This window comes from Acanthopagrus latus, chromosome 11, assembly GCF_904848185.1.
Source record: "Acanthopagrus latus isolate v.2019 chromosome 11, fAcaLat1.1, whole genome shotgun sequence".
Taxonomy (NCBI): Eukaryota; Metazoa; Chordata; class Actinopteri; order Spariformes; family Sparidae; genus Acanthopagrus; species Acanthopagrus latus.
Window position 1 is genome coordinate 23,513,348 of NC_051049.1, and position 18,445 is coordinate 23,531,792.

The window sequence follows — 18,445 nt, forward strand, 5'->3', positions numbered from 1 at the left end:
ATTTCCACATCTGCTTGTATATTCACAACCATGGCTGTGCTGGGGGGATGACAATATAGGATCTCTAAAAAGATTTAGTGGATCGCCTCAAATATTCCATTTCTGGGTTGAAGGCTCAGGTGCAAAATATAAAACCCGTTATAAGAAGTTCCAACTCAGGCACTGAAACCTTTTAAGAAATGAGTTGGTCTTGGTCCGGCTATGGTGAGAGAAGAACCTAAATCAAATTTGACATGACGGGTCAAGATTCTATTTATCATATGCCCCTGAAAAACACCCTTTGGTACTTCCTCCAGCCTATAATGGAATGGGAAATGTATCCCACAGCCATCAATGTGTAACGCTGGATACCACAGATTAACTTAATAATTTAAGATAGAACATTTATCTAAAGATATTTATAAATACACAAGTATGGGGCAGACTTCTGTCAGCAGAGATGAGAAGGTGAAACCAGTTCAACATCCTTGTGACCTAGCCATTCCACCAAATCTCTGTGATAACAGCGATGTAGACTTCACATTACAGTCCTTGGCAAGATCCCTTTAATCAAGTGTGCTCCTGGACTGAGAGTGTGAATGACTTACCTACAGCACAGCGCCTCATGTCTGGTCCCAGCTCCATGCCATCAGGGCAGGCACAGGTATACTTGGGCGAGTGGTCAGTGATCTGCGGGGCCTTCAGACAGAGGTATTCACAGCCACCGTTAGGCAGACTGCCCATGTTACAGGTATCAGGGGCTGGAGGGAGAAAGCAGAAAGGGGAAATATGAGATTGTACATTTTCCCTTCCACATAAATCACATAAAAATAAATCATTATTCTGCTTTATGTACTTGGAGTTTTATCTCCACTGAAAATGAAGTATTAAAAAACACAATTCATAAATTTTCAATATCATTTACAAAGATTTGGTGCTATTCGAAAGTTCTGTAAATTGAATTTCCATGTCGTTGCCAGGGTTGATGAGCACAGAGGTTTACATGTACTGTAGACCAGAATAGTTAAGAGGAAAAGGCTATTAAGAATTGAAAACTGAGTCCCAGTTTTGGGTCTCAGTCAGTAGGCCAAATGCATCAAAGTCAGTGTGAACTAAATTCAAGCTGGTGGTGAGAATCTACGGCCCTATGCCAAATTGGCTGCAGTTAGAGCTCAAACCACAAATATGTGTTTTAACATCTCCATATATGAAATTGGTTAACAGTGGCTTTTTCACTCTGTTTTTGTATGTTATACTTGTACAGTCTAAATCAGAGGATTTGCGCCTCCCCAGGGGGCTCCAGTCCATCTCAGTGGAGGCTCAATGATTGGAAGTGAAAAAAATCACATAGAATAGTGTAAATGTACATGATAGGCAGACTGCCCATGTGACAGTGTCTGGGGCTTGAGGGACACAAGCTTTGCAAAAAAAACATTTTCAGAGATGCTGTTTGGAAAATTGATTTATGTTTTCCCCCATTTTCTCAGACTCCTTTAGGACAAACCATAAGATAGTATTTGTTGGAGTCTGAAATTATGTCAGTCAGCAATATTAGACAAGTTTTTTTTTTGTTTTGCAATTTCTCTGAGCTCTGACTGTGGGGGGGGGGGGGGCACAGTCCCAGACTTCAAAAGTCTTGAAATGTGACCACTATAGAAACAATCAAAGCGCAAGTTCTAGAACAAATGTAGCCCAGCTGTAGCAGACATGATCGAATCAGCCAAAACTCTTACACAACTTACTGTGCATAACCCTCATTGTGTACCATTCTGCAAAACAACAGTTACGGCTTACTTAGGGATTTGTGTTTATTGCACTGCCTTTTTTTTCTGGTCCAATGAACTGATGCTTAGGTTGCTGCAGGGATGTCTAGATTTTCTTTTTTAAATCTGCGCACTCAAATGAAAAATGTTCATGCAGTTTTCGAACTCAAGACGTAGACTCATGGAAAAATATTGCTACTCTTCTCATGTGGGGGAAGCGTCAGAATTAGGTCAGGTCGCGGTCGATTCCGCCTTCTTACTTGTGCGAAGTTCTAGAGAGCAGTGCATCACAGGAATCATCAGCTGTCAGGGGAAGCAGCAATAGCACTCAGTACGCACAGCAAGGTTTTAATAGGCTGGGAATATATTTTTGCTCGGCGTACAGTATCTCATAACAAGTATGTAATATGAACAGCTGTCTAAATGAAATTCTTCAAAGCGCCAATATCTCCTAAACCTGCTTTCCATATTAAGAAGAAATGAAGCTGTTTGGGTAAAAGAAAGTCTTTGTAATGTGATGCCATGTCATTTAAATATGTGTGTGTATTTTTATGTCTTTTCTGGTTTTGTTTTGTCTTTTGCCCTTTTCCAGTGTTCTTTTTTCCCTCCAGTTTCCTTGTGGTCCTCAGCAGTCTGCCTTTCCCTGCTTTTCCAGCCTGTCGGCCCCTTCCCTGTTTCTAGTGTTTTTTAGTTTATCTCCCTCACCTGTGTTTCTCCGCCTCACTCCACCTGCACCTCATCCTCTTGTTAGTTTTGTTTGTATTCAAGCTTGTGTGCTCCATGCTGTCATTGTCAGTTCTTCCCCTGTAATCCTCCTGAACCTGCTCCTGAGTCTTGTGTTTTTCCTGATTTGAACTTTGCTTTTGGTTGGTACATTATATTTTGGCATTTTACACTTTGTGGTTTTTTGGATTATAAAGCTTGCCATTTGTTCCCTATCCTAACTGCATCCTGTGTGTTTCTGCAATTGGCTCCACAAAATAAACCAAACAACAACACATTTACATTCTATGCTGGGGAAAGACTGAAGCCGAAGAGGAGTACAGGAAAATAAATAAAATAAGCAAAGACGGAAGGATATAAGGACAAACAGAAGAGGAAAGGGAAGTAGATGACAGGATAAGGATACAGTTTTGCAAAATTATGGTATTTTGAAGTTGCAATAGCCCCAGAGTCTCCCCCTCTGCACTGCCTCCCTTAGGTCTAGAAAAAAAACTTCAACATGGAACTTAGTCTTCAAAGCACAGCTGAATTGTGAAAAAAAAAAAAATAGATAAATAAAGAAAGCACAACAAAAAAAGATTGAGGAAAAGGCTGTTGAGAAAATGTGTGGGGAAGAAGGAAAATAAAAGAAATTAAGACATATTGGAGCCATTTCTCCACATTGTGTATTGTGGCAACCACTATGCAATCACCTTCCCTTCTGGGTTTTATTTAGATCAACGTGTTTGCCAGCAGGAAAACACATAAAAAGCGAGCGAGAACAAGAACAGTGGAACAAAAAGGGATGGCCTCACTCAAGGTTAAGTTGTATCCTAACCACTTGTATCTTCACAGGGCATACAGAACGCCTTCAGTTTATTTTAATTTAGCCTGCAAGTTCCTGGTTGTTTTGTCTTTCTGTTGTTGGCATTTTGGAAAAAAAACATTATTAATTCTGTGATATCTCTTCAAGCAGAACTCTTGATTTATTAATGAGAGAATGCAATTAGCTCCCTACTGGCACTCAGACAAGACTGCTCTGAGTGAGGGAGAGAACAACGCATGAAAACTCAAAATCACACAAGGCAATTGCTTAATACACACTGAGGAATAAACACACAGAAATGCTAACTAGTGCGCACACACCCAGGTGTTTCTTCGCACACCTGGGAGAGCATCCATCCTGGGACAAATACTATATAACAACACATCATTTGACATGCACAGCACACACCTCAATCTAATCACAGAGTCTAATCAGGTTATTTGTTATTGTTTCAGACAGTTTTAATAAGTGGATCCTTTGGCTATATATCAATTATTCAAGACTTTGGAGTGTTGTTGTGTTTTGGTTATATTCTATTTTTTCAGGGTTTGCACTCCTGGATCGAGTAGTCATTAAACCTAACTGGTACATGCAGCAACCATGATGAGAGCCCATGATGCCCAGTTTGTTATGCAGGTCACCTGTAGCTCCTCATCTAATGAGTCAAAATAGCACATTTCCTGCATGTCTTACCCTTGGGCTGCCTTTGTTCATGAAACACCACCAAGTCCAGGGGATTGTTGAGGTGCTCTGCCACCTTTGCAACATCATGTCCTGTCAGTCGGTTGGCGCTGTAAATCGCTTCTTCCTCCAAGTCTGTCCAATATACACGATCCTGGATAGAATAAGAGTTAGAGGAAAAAAATCATTCCAGCTTTAGAACCCTTCAATATAGGTAAAGGTGCAAGGTGTAAGAATTTTAGTTTTTAACATTCAAAAATGAATCAAAATGAGCAACAGAATATGACAAAATAAGAGTTTTGATGTTATGACAAACTTTGAGAGGTAGACAGTTTTTGCAACTTCAACTTATAATCATGAAAAAATAAATGATTCATTTTTCCAGGAAAACACAACAGATGTAATATCTGACTGACAATTTAATACCTTATACAGCAGTATACATGCCAGTCAGTGGTTGTCATGACAGACTGGCATAAAAGGTGTTTGTGGTAATGGGTCTTAAACTTATATTTTATCCCTGCAAAGTTGCAATTATCTTGCAATATTCAAACTGTGATGGATCTTTTTTGGCAGATTAGATTAGGAAGTAATTTTATTACCAGCAGACTTGGCTTAGGGTCTCATAAAGAAGAGCATCTTCCAAACCAAGCTGGCTCCTGCTCATTTTAAACAATATTGCCCGTAGGTTTCAACCAAGAAAGTTATTAAGTTAAATCAAGCAGAAATTGTTCAGAAAGTAGAACAAACTAAATCCTGAACCAAATCCTTTTGACATCACTGTGAATGAAAGTTTGTTTTCCCACGTCCAACCATTTATTTGTCGTATGTGTCATTTTTGCTCCCAACTTCTGTATTCTACCATAGACCGTGCAACGTAATACATTGTGAGTTCACAAACACAAATTATTTCTTTATAATGAATGGCTTTTCATTTGTAAATATGCTAAACAGCATTGGTCAAAGAAAGTCCACTTGGCAGCCCTGTATTGCAAGTTTTTGGTGGTGAAAGGCACAAAAGTTTTGCGAACATCCACAGGTAACTGCAGAGATATAAGAGATATAAGCTCATCCAAAAAGTGGTTGTGTGATTAATCTCTCTTGTGCTTTGATGATGAACCAGTTTTGAAATGAAGGGGATCTAATTACTGCCTAAGTGAAAATACTTCCATGGGATGTTCATATAGTTGCCTCAAGATTATTATGGTCAAAATAGAAGTCCAGCTCTTGACTCGGTGACAAGTTTGAATTATGTTTAGGTTTGTGGATTTACAGTTTGACAGAAGACACACTTTTAAAAGAGCTGTTTTGTGCCTGGAGTAACTTTAACACAATTTTCAATCAAAGGCATATGAAAAATGACAGTTTTGAAGGCAAACATTTTACTGAATGAAGCAAGGTTAAACACATTGCATTTTTATCGAGGATAGGTTTAAAAGGACTGAATAAGTTACATTGGGGCAATGGGGAATATTCTTTTCTACCATTCTGACACTTTGAGCAACCAAAACTCAATTCTGACAATCAATCAATTCATGCTGAACAATTACTTTTCTATATTTGTTGTCAAAAAAACAGCAGCCCTTTTGTATCATGAGATATTTCAATAGAGCTAAAGATTGTCTTAATGAAAACAAACATTTTAAGCTTGAAGTGGATGCTGTTTTTGCTGCCATTTGTATTTCTAATCTTAGTAACATTTAATGAAAGAGAAGAGGTTTGTTATCTTTTGGGGGTGGTTTACACTGAAGTCAAAATAATAGCCACCTTGTTGCACAGTCCAAAAACAGGACAACAAAATGGGCTTTTACATCAAAATAACATAGTTTTGACCCTACAAGGAGGCTGTCCAGTTCTGAATAGAGGTATTCCATGGATTGAGGATGCTATTTGGATTGTAAAACCCCTCAAGGCACATTTGTGATTTTGGACTGTATAAATAAAATGGACTTGATCTGACCTCTACAGCTGAGCTTGTTGAGAGGACGCACGACTAAGACTTCCACTGAAGGAGCCGACTGACCTATTGTTGGCGCCCTAAAAACATGAATGGGATAAAATACTTGAATTATTCGGCTCTCTTAGACTATCCATATGACATTGAACTACATGGATCAACTTCTGATGGTACAATAAGTAAGTGCAGGGGATTTGTGTTGCTCTGAAGAACCTTTTCATTTTATAACCATTCCTTTTTCAGTTTGTATTGGAAAAAGGCCTTTTGGTTCAGTGTGCATCAGGAGGTGCAATACCCTGTGTGGCAACTATGGCAAGAGTGATTCCCACTCCTGTTGTGAAACTGGGTATCACTCTTATGGTGAGCAAGCAGCAATCAATAATTAACAATACTGGTTCCACTGGAGTGGCATCAGAAAACACTAATATGAATCCTTTTGGAGGACATACTAGATTCATTTGTTTGTCTTTTAATTTTTTTTTCCTTTTATCTATAATAATTTTACCTATATTCACTTGCTGTCTTTGTGTGCTTTATTCTCTACATCTGTTTTTGTTTTTAAAATATCCCACTTCAAAATGTTCTGTTGGTATATAGTAGGTAAAAGGACATGTTGCTACTGATCCAATAGAATGACAGAAATGGCAATACTAGAAAACATGACATGATGACTACATGCCTGGTAGATATACCTCCATCTAAATGGTTATTCCTATAGTAAAAGTCCATTGTGTACAGCATAAAAAAATCAATTCCTCCAGTTTTCTTGGAAATAAAGGAATAACTACTGCCACCTTGACCTGTGAGATTATCTTTCATTTACACTTGATTCTCGATTTCTCTTCCCCTCTCTAGCACCTCCTCACAATCCTCTTTTGTGATACTAAAGGATAACAGGATATGCTGCACAAATGGTTACAGCACTTGGTTTCCATGGCAACCACTGTGCGCTCTGTCTACCCTGACACACAACAATTAAGAAAAACACAGGATCATGAGAAGGTTAAAAACAAAAGAAGAAAGAAAAGCCATTTTAGTAGGTGAGTGTGAGACAGAGAGATGAAACAGTAACGATTGCTCCTATAACTATTTTTTCCCATCAGACTTGGGTTGAGTTTATAGCTGTATGGTCTCGTTTAAAGGGCAAGGACCTGTTGGGATCCACCCACGGATTTGTCTTGTCTGTGTATTTGTGCATGTCTGTTTATTTTTGTGTGTCCAGTGTGTTTCAGTTACAGCTATAATCCAAGCTCTCCTTTTGTCCCGGTATATCAGCGGATTTAACCTTTTCTCTCACCGTCTCCTTTTCCATCTTTCACTGAGCTCTCTATCGCTCCATCTCAGCCTCACTCAGAATCAGATAACCTTTACTCTTATGACAGTAGAGCTGAAACAATGAAAGACAAATATCAGCCAGGGTGATAAAACATTACTCAAACCTATCATTCCGTCTCTCCCTTTGCCTTTCTATCTCTGTGGATGTCTTTCTCCGTCCCTGACAATCCCATCCTCCGTTTTTCACTTTCAATTTCTCTACTGTCAATCTCCGCATCCGTCACCCTGAATGACTCAAACAGCAATGCGGACCTGAGGAGGTCAATGCTCTTTGTTGGAATCAAGGTGAATGTTCAATGTGTCGAAGGATAGGCAGGTGCACAAGCTCTCCTGAACACATGGCATTGCATCACTTCAGTCAGAGCTGTGTCTGTCTGCTATTGTCAAGGTGATGAGACTACATCTAAATGGATATGAGGTCTTTTTAAGGGCAAAGGGAGAATCGCCTTTGATGATTTTGTCAAGATTTTGTCCCAGAAGAACCTTCTAACAAATGCACGGCCCTTTTGATTGACGCATGTGCCCGATGAGCCCTCGGTGCCTCCTGTGTACTTGGATGTCATGGCAGAATATTACAAATCAAATCTCAAACAAAGCCAACCCACTCAACTTTTGAAGCCTTTGATTTTTTTGGGATTGATTTGTATTCTTTGTTGTATCAGCCCCAGTCATGAAAAAATAATGTAGGCTTGGTGATAAATCTGTGTAGGAATCAAATGATGTTAGACATTTTGTGTTAATCTTCACTAAGCTGCAGAAGAGTATTAAATCCTGTTACACCCACGCAGGTGTTTCCAGTTATTTCAGCTGATTAGAACTCTTATCTGGCCTGTGGGTGTGGACAGATATGGCTTGACTGACATTTTCATCGTTGTTGTGTTAAAGCTGTGGTCACACATTCTACAGTGTCAACACTCACTTCTGCTGTCACTCATTTAAAGGTGCAGTCTGTGTTACCACACTCTAATTAGAGCATGAAAAATACAAATCTGGAAAGTATGTCATGGTTGAGGTCAGGTTTGGTCACTTTTGACATTGTTGTTTGACATTTGGTGCTGAGCAATAGCCAATTTTGGTGAACTGAAGCAAATATGACCACACTCTAAAGGCCCACAATGAAAAAGGCAATATTTTGGGTGATAACAATGTATTCCAAAGGAAGCAGATCAGAGGGTCAGCTTAAGGAGGAGTTTAGTCTTGGAACTTTGGTGAAGAAATGCTGTTGACCAAAGTCATGGCACTGCTGACCTTCTAAGGTGACAGAGACTCAGAGAGTCCAAAATAGAGGAAGTTATTTGAGTTAATTAGCTGTGTTGCACCCTCCACATTTATTTAACCTCCTCTGTTGGAGACAGGGTCAAAGCAGTTCACGAAACACGCCCTGTGAATAGTCACTATATCAGCAAGCCTCCTGCCCCACCTATTTTTAGTGGACAAGCTAATGACACTTTGGGACAACTGTAGTTAAGTAAGCTCATGTAATCCCCAGGACAGCTCTATCCCACCTTCATACTGAGCAGGGGGCTCATAAAATAAATGAAAATATACCTGTGTGGGTGTGTAGGACTGTTGCATCATGTTTAAATCCTCCAACAGCACTGAGTTCATGGTAAAAGGACACCATTATTTTCTTTTCTTCCTGACTGTTTTATATTTCTTTGACTTTCTCTCTCAATCCCCATCCCCCTCTCTGCTTCGTCTTCCCAAACTCGTCTCATCTTCTCCTCTAGTCAAACAAAGCGGGGATAAAGAGTAAGGCAATAATACTGAAGCCAGAGAAATAGAAAACACTACTCTCTGCAAGCCTCTGCGATCTACATTTCCTCAGGGCTTGGTGTCTAGGCAGGGGGTTGACACTGCTTGGAAGGGCTTGTATGAGTATGTCTTCATATGTGTGTGTTTGGTGGTGGTGTGTTCAGACTTTGATATAGGAACCCTGTGTCTTTCCTCTGCAGTGCATTAGTAAAACTACAACAGTATGGATGTGAAATTTGCAGATGATAAGCTTCAGTGAAACATTCCCTCCGTATAGTTTAGGCATATGAGAGGCCGTACAAGCCATAATACACACTTCAAAACACAAGTCCCATTTCTCTCATAGCAACAATTGTATGGTAATGTATGTATTAAATAGTAATGCTTATGAGTGGGGTTTAATGATTAAAGTAATTGATTTAGGGTTACAGCCTCCACAACAGTCCTCATTGACAACAATTTTCTACAACTGTTGCAAAACTTTACATGACCTTAACCATGTTATTTTTGTGATCTCCCCATATAACTTTAAAGTGCATATTAATGGTATATCCAAGTTTTCGTGTTAATACTGACAGTCAGATTTAGGGCTGTCAGTATTTATATATATATATATATATATATATATATATATATATATATATATATATATATATATATATATATATATATATATATATATATATATATATATATATATATATATATATATATATATATATATATATTTTTTTTTTTTTAACTATTAATTAATCCGCAGATTGATTTGTCGACAATCAATTGATCTATAAAATATTATAAAAAGTGCCTATTATAGCTCAAGGTTATATATGAATGTAGCCTGTTTTATTTGACCAAAAGTCCAGAAACCAAAGATATTCAGTTCACTATCATATAATACAAAAAAAAGCAAAAAAAATCCTCACATTTGAGAGGGCATTTTCGTTTCCAAATACTAATTGACAGTCAAAATTTGGCAGATTACTTTTTGACCATCATCTATTAGATTAATCGTTGCAGCTGTAGTCAGATTCTGCCCCTGCAGCTGCTCAACTGTGCCTGAAGACCTCAGTTTGCTCTAAACAAAAGCTCTAGTCCAATCCTGGAAGCAACCCCTGAATTACATTTAGCTTTTTGTTGTATTCAACCAAACCTCATCAAGAATAACACGTCTTCCTAAATGCATTGCATCTTAATAACTGCAGTGATTTCTATTTTGTTGTTATCGCAGCCATCTATTACCAACAATTATTCTTTTTATCATCATCTACATCTGAATACATGCTGCACTATTATGCACTGTGAAGAACGGCAAGTTACTGAGCTGGGCTAAACTGGGCCGATAAGCATTTGAAGCAAATCTGGGCAAAAATACACGATTTAGGCTAATTCCCAGATAAGACACAAACAATTAAATGGACCAAAATAGTTAATTTCACAACTCAAACCATGCAACTTCGAAGAAACAAACTTCCCATTATCAGTCTGTCGGGACAATCTGCTGCACTGCCAAAGGATTTTTAATTTGGTCTGTATCATAACCAACAGAACAAAGACCAGAGGAACTGCGGGCCATTAATCTACAGGGATGAACTTTCAGTGCCTGCCTGAAATGCTGGTTCTCTCTCTCTCTCTCTTTTTTAAACATGTACACACATATCTGAACACACATGCAGGCACACTCAGCTGGACATGATGGATGTCCCTTCTTCCCTTTGCTTCTCATCATCACAGCGTGCAGCGAACAGAGGAATGGAGAAAGTGCTTCCTACCGTTCACATCCCCCCCCATCCTGTCTTTGCTCTCCTCTGGTACCTTCCACATCATCTATACTTGATGGGCTCTAACAGACCGACTCACTCCTGCCTCAACAAATACACTCAAATTAGTTTCATCGATTGCTGTACTCTACTGTGACTCCACACTCGTCAGCTCTTGAAAAGATAATGCCTGCAGTGGGTTTATCTTGCTACTATACTTTTAAAACATTTCTTCTCAATCAATCTCTGTGTCTGACAAAGTTCCTCCATTTACTTCTTACCCCTCTTCAACTTCTTATGCTCTTATACTTCTTTTACCAGCCAGTCACTTTTGTACTCTCATAAAGGCTACAGATGTGTACTCTGTGCTTTTAACTGGATGGTGTAACTACAGAGTACCAATTCAGGATGAATAAGAGAGTCCAAAGAAAAAGAGAGAGAGCAAGATCACCTCACACTTGCAGCTTGTTCTGGACACAGTGAGTAAGGGAAATTGCGAGCTGCGCCCTCCTAGAAACTGCAGCTTACCTTAGCATGTCTGTAGCCAATGCCAAAAAAATGTAAACAGCCCATGCAAGCTGAAATGTTAAGAGAGGCATCAACATCTTAAAGTAAATAATTAGCTAATTGGATAATTTGTTGTCTCACTGTCTTGGTTCTGTTAGCTTTGCATTTTAATAGGTTAGCTTACACTCTTACATTTGTGATATCACAGAGTACAGCAAAAAAGTGAGCAGGTATTCCAGGTACTGGTTAAAATGAATGGTACCCATTCCGAGAAAATACCAGTACAATTACAGTTACAAGAAACACCAAAGATAGATAGAAAACTTTAATAATACCCTAAGGCAAATTATGGAAAAGGTATCTTTAAATGAACTGTAATATTCATAAAGAACATGGCTGCATTCATTTTGCTGTATTTACAGCCCTTCATCACTGATAAGAGAGTTATGAACCAAATATGAAGAAACATAGTTATAAATAACATTATAACAGCTAGAAGCTCATTTCTAATGCTAAACTTTGGCTCACTGAAAATAGAAAAATACACTACCGAGATGGGAATCAACAAACAAGATATGAGTGTGTGACCCACAAGGCAGAGATAAGTGGGAACAGTCCTATTTCTATGTGTGTATCTGCTTTTGGAGGTCAAATGAGGACATTTGCATCGTTTGCCTTTCAGGTAGACACCTCCTACAAGCCCTGGCAAGTGTTTGCAGGTGTCTCATGCCAAGTCCCAAAGTGGGAAAATGAAAATAATTATATATTTATGCTGCATTTTAAGGTAATTATCTAGTTGTTCCACGTTGTTTTCTTTTATTATTGTGCCCAGTTTCATTGATGCTATTCAAGCAAGCAGGGTTGAAATTGATTTTAACATCATGCTAGAATTAGTAGTTTTTATATGTATGTTGTACTTCTATGAGCCTAATATTTTTATGGATTCAGACACAAGAAGAGGTTTGAATATATTTTTATGTGGCTAAAACCTTTTTTGGTGCCCTTCAATATTTCGAGGGCGTAAATACTAGATTATGCTTAACTACTGGTGGCAACATTTAATACCCGAAACTGGGTATTTGGCTGCTTAAGAAAGCCCCAACTACAACAAATTAACTAAAAGCAACAGAAACACTACCTTGAAGGAATAAACTTATCTGGTTTGCTCTGAAAATGGGAAAAACTAAAGTAGTATAATACAAGTTGATCAGGTTCTACTTCCTTAACAAGCAAATTATCTCTAACACATTTGGTTGGACTGATTCAGTGGCTTTAACATCAATGCTGCCGTACCTCAAACACAGTGAGGGCGAAGGGGTGTGCCAGGTGGTGATGGGAGGACAGCAGCACTTTACGGTTGTCTCCATTTAGATCCACACTGGACAGCAGGTGCAGCTTGGAGTCCACCCAGTAGAGACGTCTGTTAGACAAGTCTGAGAAGATGGAAGAGGAAGAGAGAGTGGACAAAACCAAGAAGGAAAGGAAAACCAAGGAGGGAGAAGCAGACAAATGGAAAGAGAGGTCATTCCAAGAGAAAAGGCCTAGGGTGAGAGGTATATGAATGTAATGGCCCAGTAGCTACACCATCAATCTTCTTTGACATGACGGCTGAGGCCCTGTGCTGAGAAAACACAGATGTGATTGTAATATTGCCGCTTGACTTCTTTGCTGGGGAAAATGTATGTGACCTTGACCAAACTGATTAGTCCTGCTGGACTTTCTTTAAAGGAACACGTCAACGTTTTTCAAATCTATCACCATTTAATGGTCCCTGATAGCGTTTACTTTAGGATTCAGCAGGACAAAGTCATGCTGCGGTTGATTTGAAAATGTTCAGATTCTATCAAATTTGACAGTGAGGGCCATAGTGATCCAAGCATGGCTTTGCTTTTACCAGTTGTGCATGAATAAAGACTTACAGGAAAGTTTATACATCTTTCTCTCATTTTCCTGTTTTTTTAAAACCAGTACTTTATGGTCATGCCTCTCTGCACAGACCAGCTTTGAAAAGTAGCCATTGGCCACATATACATATATATACACACACATATATATATATATATATATATATACATACATATATATATATATATATATATATATATATATATATATATATATATATATATATATATATATATATATATATATATATACACACACATATATATATATATATATATACACACACACATATATATATATATATATATATATATATATATATATATATATATATATATATATATATATATATATATATATATATATATATATATATATATATATATATATATATATATATATATAAAAAACGCCCTTTACCTGGAAGTGTTTATTTATAGATTTTGTTGGAAAAGGTCAAGTGTCTGTGATACTGTGATGTCTCAAAGGTAAGTAGAGGTAGAGTAGAATACAATACTGGCGAATAAAAGCCCTTCAGCTTTGTACGTTTCAAATCAACTATATAAGATGGGACATTCTTGAAAAACAAAAACATTTAAAATTAAATGTAAATATTCATCAATAGGGAATTTAATTTGGCATTTTTTTCGAGCCAGAGTTGGTGTCAATCTAAGCATGTCAGTGGCAAAACAAGTACTTTTAGTGCTTCCCCACAGGGACCACCTTGCAGCCATGCAGTCTGTGTCCCGCTCGCTGACTGTAAGATATACTGGCCTGAATCCCAAACTTTTCAAATCTTGTCATTTACCCACCCAAAAGTTAACAGAGGGCTTAGCTTAAATTCAACCATTCCAGAGTGGCAATGTAACAACACTGTGATGTTCCTTTTAATATGATAAGGAAGTCCAAAAAATGTCTACCTCAAATAGGAGGACTCTGATCACATGTAGGTAATAGGCAAGTGGCTGAAAAAAGAACCAATTCAACATAACAATGTCAAAAAAGAGCAGAAGGACCTCCCATCTCCTCACTCAGACAATCACCTGCTCTGTTTGCTGCTTTGTATGAAATCAGTGACCAAGGGAAAATAACTCAACCCTTCTTCCAAGGCAGTATACTGCAAGTCTGGCCAAGTCTCTCATTCTCCTTACTTTAAAAAATAATTTGTTTTCATACAGATGTAGTGACACCTCAATTCCACAGAGTGTGGCGACTGTGTGTGTCGTTTGCCCCTCAAGCAAGGGCAGCAGAGAAAAATTGGCTATTGCTGTGGAGGGAGTTGAATGGGATGACGGGAGGTATCGACGGCACAGGGCGTCTGGCTTATTAATTCGGAGGCCCCGTGTTCACCGGCTTGATTGATGAGAGCCAGACACAAACTGAGCTATAACAATAAGAGCTACTCAGAGGTTGCAGCACCCCAGACTGTTTTTTTCACTCAGCTCTCGCTGTTTGTCTCTCTTTGTTTCTTTCCCTCTCTGCATCTCTCTTTTTGTCTCTTTTTGTCACTTTGTGTTGAACTTATTACAATTTTGTATATAAAACTCCTTTCAAAGCAGATTGGTTGTGCTGACCCTGTATCTTTTGCCACTCTTTAATTGCATGTTCAAAGCTCCATGTGTACTGTCCTTACTACTAACTTACCCAGAGTGATTCCATTGGGCCACTCGATGTGCTCAGACACCAGAACTTGTCGGTCCACTCCGTTCAACCCAGACTTCTCAATTTTAGCCTGATCTCCCCAATCTGACCAGTACATAAACCTGTGGAAAGATACATTGACCAGTTAGACATTGACATGCAGAAAAAAAGCCCCATTTTTAAGAGCAGTGAATAGGTTTTCATATATACAATGTTGACTCGCATGTGACTGAATCTCCTGTACACTATCACACATCACGCATCATGCATGTCCCTTTCTGACTCCGTCTCCATTTCATTTTCCCTCCAGTATCAGAAAGTTTTACTTCTGAAACAGGCCTCGGAGGCACTAAAGTTGATACTGCGCAGAACAGCAGGTACTAGATTCTGCTCCACTATTCAGTGTGTATGTCCATGAAAGCTTGCCTTCATTTGCATGTATTTCATGCTTTTTAGCTTTGTAGAGTTGTGGCAAGAGTACTTTGGGGAACTAAAGACATCCGAGAGAAAGAGGCAAATAAAGCAGACAAGAGTCATGTCGTATTTCCAAATACTTGTTAAGCTTTGCAGCACTACAAATAGTGTTGGTATGGTGTAGTAAAAATGTTTTAAAGCCTACTTTTCAAGCAAATTTATTTCCCTATAAAAGCACTGGCTCTTTTCCTATTCAGAGATTGACAATGATGCCCAAAGGCTTGTCCGGCCACACTCCTGCACCCACTCAATCTTTCCCCACTGTTTAACTCAGCTCCTTAGCCATGTTGTCATGCTTTGTCCATTTGTCCAAAACTCTCTCCAAAACTCCCCTGAAACTTCTCCTTCTCACCCTTGGTGTGGATCCACCGCGATGGCCCTCGGCTCGCTCAGCTCAGTGGCGATCAGCACTTTTCTCTTCCGGCCGTCTCCTGTGGCAACAGATATGCTCTTGTTTCCCGAGTCTGTCCAGTAGATGTTCTTGTGGACCCAGTCGACGGCAAGACCCTCGGGGGAGTGGAGGGAGTCGATGAGAGTCACCTGCTGCGATGAGTCACTGGCCTTGTTGATGTAAGCACTAGTGAGAAGTAGAGGTGATCTGTGTCAGTCAGGGTTGTTGAAATGATGACATACCTGCTAATTTAGGCAGAAAGAGGCTGACATATGACTTAAATATCACAAAAGTTGGATTTGTTACTGTCTATTTGTCTATACTGTCCTTTTCCTGTTGTTAATACTTGAGAGTACTATGTGTCTTAGTAGTTGCACACAGTGGGAAACGGCTCATCTTTACTCATGACAGCACCATGTCAGGGTCACCCAAACCTGACACAAGACCTCTCACCTAACTGCACCTCCAAGGGAGAAAGAGACTGTCTTCATCTATCAGCAGCCTTCAGAACCACCTGCCTCCTTCTTTGTTTTTGCAACTCTGTGTCTCTCTGTCTCTTGTCCTCAATCTCTCTTCTCTTTTCCCCTAGTTTCCCGCTTGCCCTCAGTCTTCAGTCTCCATTTTCTACCTTTCTCTCCTCCCTTCCTACCTAACATCTTCAGATGTAGCGCATCATTGTCTTCACTACATGAGGGCTTTAAAACAAGTGAATAAAGGACAGCCTTGTTAAAAGGTTTGGAATTACAACATACTAATTTACACCCCACCGTCATGTGTTAGTGGAGCGTACAAGAACGAGGTGCAGATGGGAGGAGCAGCTTAGCCAAAGGAGAAGGCTGGTGAGGTAGCTGGAGCGAGGGATGAGTATGAGATGGATGAGTCAGGGACTTGGAAGCAGATTGTGTTGTTAATTGGCTGTGTTACTGTTTGTCACTGCAGACATATTCATCTATTGGGGGAAGGTTAGCCTGCTGCTGTCTTGTGATGGATAATCTATGGCTTCTCTCTCATGTCTTGGGTTTTATAGCATGGATCCAACACCTGTCTCTCATGCAGGGAACAAATTAAAATGAGGGCTGGAGCAAATCCCACGTGTTCATGCAACAGTGGTCAAATTATGAACTATAAATTACAGAAAATTGTGGGAATAAAATGTATAAATTATTCTGTGACATACCACACTGTTTTACCTTGTCTTACAAGTTACGGCCTATGATCCAATGTAATATCTCTTTATACACCCCAGACTATAGACTCTTGTAGATAAAACGCACAAAATACCATAATTCCTCCAATATTTGCCATTACTTTGACAGAATATTGGTATATTCATTGCGTCCTTATTTCTAATTAGAAATATTCAGACAGACTGCGATGAACAGGTTGGAGGGATGACCGGAGGGCAGACTGGAATAAGGAATAAGACAGAGACAGATGAGTCTTAGACCACAGCACAGATTGCATCTTTAATTGGCTGCATTACTGTTTGCAACAGACATCTCCATCACAAGGAGAAGCTAACAAGTCTTCGACCCGTAGCTTGCTAATAACTACGAATTAGCCTGAAAAACCACATTGTCACTGTCAGGGACAATGAGGAGGAACTGCTTTTAAAAACACTGATGTTTCCAGTTGGAAAAAATGCTCCTTATCAGAAGAAATAGAACTCAACCGGAAGGTAAGATGCTTGGGTAAAAGGTAATTGCCCAAACCAATCAGTGCAACCCAGCAAAGATCACTGAGAGTTGACACAGAAGTTGTCATAGCAGTTGCACAGAGCAGTTAACTTAATGTTGTTTACCAAAGGTCAAATTTGTTGGTTGATTAAAGAGTTTTTTATTGTTACAGTAGTTCACTTAACAACAACCTGCGCAGCTAGCATCCATGCATTTTTGTGGCCATTTCATTGCTACAAACATTTATGGATGTAGCTTGGTAGCATGGTAGCTATGAAGAAAGATGACTTATCATTCCTAATACTACCTACTAGGCTCTGATTTTCCAAGGGAAACAGTCATACAATAAACACCAGAGTTATAAAAAATCACTATGAAAAAAGAATTTAGAAATGTGCTACAGGGCAAGGTCAATGGAGGAACAGGCTGAAAAAATACATATTTATAGCTTGTGACATAGCAGACAAGTAGCACTGTGACTTTTAAGAAGGCCTGAAGAGATATGGCACATGCAAAAGTACAACAGGAGAAGCATAATCAATCAACACATTCAAACATAGCAGATGTCTAAAAATGTACTTGCACACTGCGAGTTTTAGATGGTTTAACAGCCCTTCAAAATGATATCACAGCACAAACTCAGCAGCATGAAAGGATTGAGCCAATTACATACCCCTTGTGGGTGTAATAATGATATAACATTTTTAAGGGATGACAGGGAGGAAAACACTACCAAGAACAGTCGATTTAACAGTATTAAGTCACTTGTTGCAGGCCATTTAAAATGTATGCGTGTGTGTTTATTGCTGCTCCCAAACAAGAGTTCATCATGACGAATGAGTTCATTTGTCCTTTCTCTGTCACAAGCCCTTGAGTTTGTGTGGAAGTATGTGTCCGTGTGAGTGTGTGTATGCAGATGAGTAATGGCGGTGATTATTGAGGCAGTGAAATTAGAGAGAGCATATGGCTCAGCTGAGATGATAGAAGGCCCCTCCCACTACCTGCCAGCCATCAGGGTGACACACACACACACACACACACACACACACACACACACACACACACACACACCTGTGATCAAAGTAATGATATA

General features: G+C 39.2%; 1 protein-coding gene across 12 annotated transcripts in view; it reads right to left on the reverse strand.

Moving 5' to 3' along the window:
- The window catches only part of lrp8 (low density lipoprotein receptor-related protein 8, apolipoprotein e receptor), a 181,388-nt gene that overhangs the window by 19,531 nt on the left and 143,412 nt on the right, over positions 1-18,445 (reverse strand). For all 12 annotated transcript variants that reach the window (XR_005077712.1, XR_005077714.1, XR_005077715.1 and 9 more), the window contains 5 exons: positions 15,638-15,862; positions 14,815-14,933; positions 12,559-12,698; positions 3,964-4,105; positions 588-740 (listed from right to left, as the gene is read on the reverse strand). Coding sequence is in view for 5 of the 12 variants with exons in the window: in XM_037114453.1 (XP_036970348.1) it covers positions 588-740; positions 3,964-4,105; positions 12,559-12,698; positions 14,815-14,933; positions 15,638-15,862 (779 nt within the window). In the remaining 7 variants the exon portion in view is untranslated. The remainder of the gene's footprint in view (positions 1-587; positions 741-3,963; positions 4,106-12,558; positions 12,699-14,814; positions 14,934-15,637; positions 15,863-18,445) is intronic.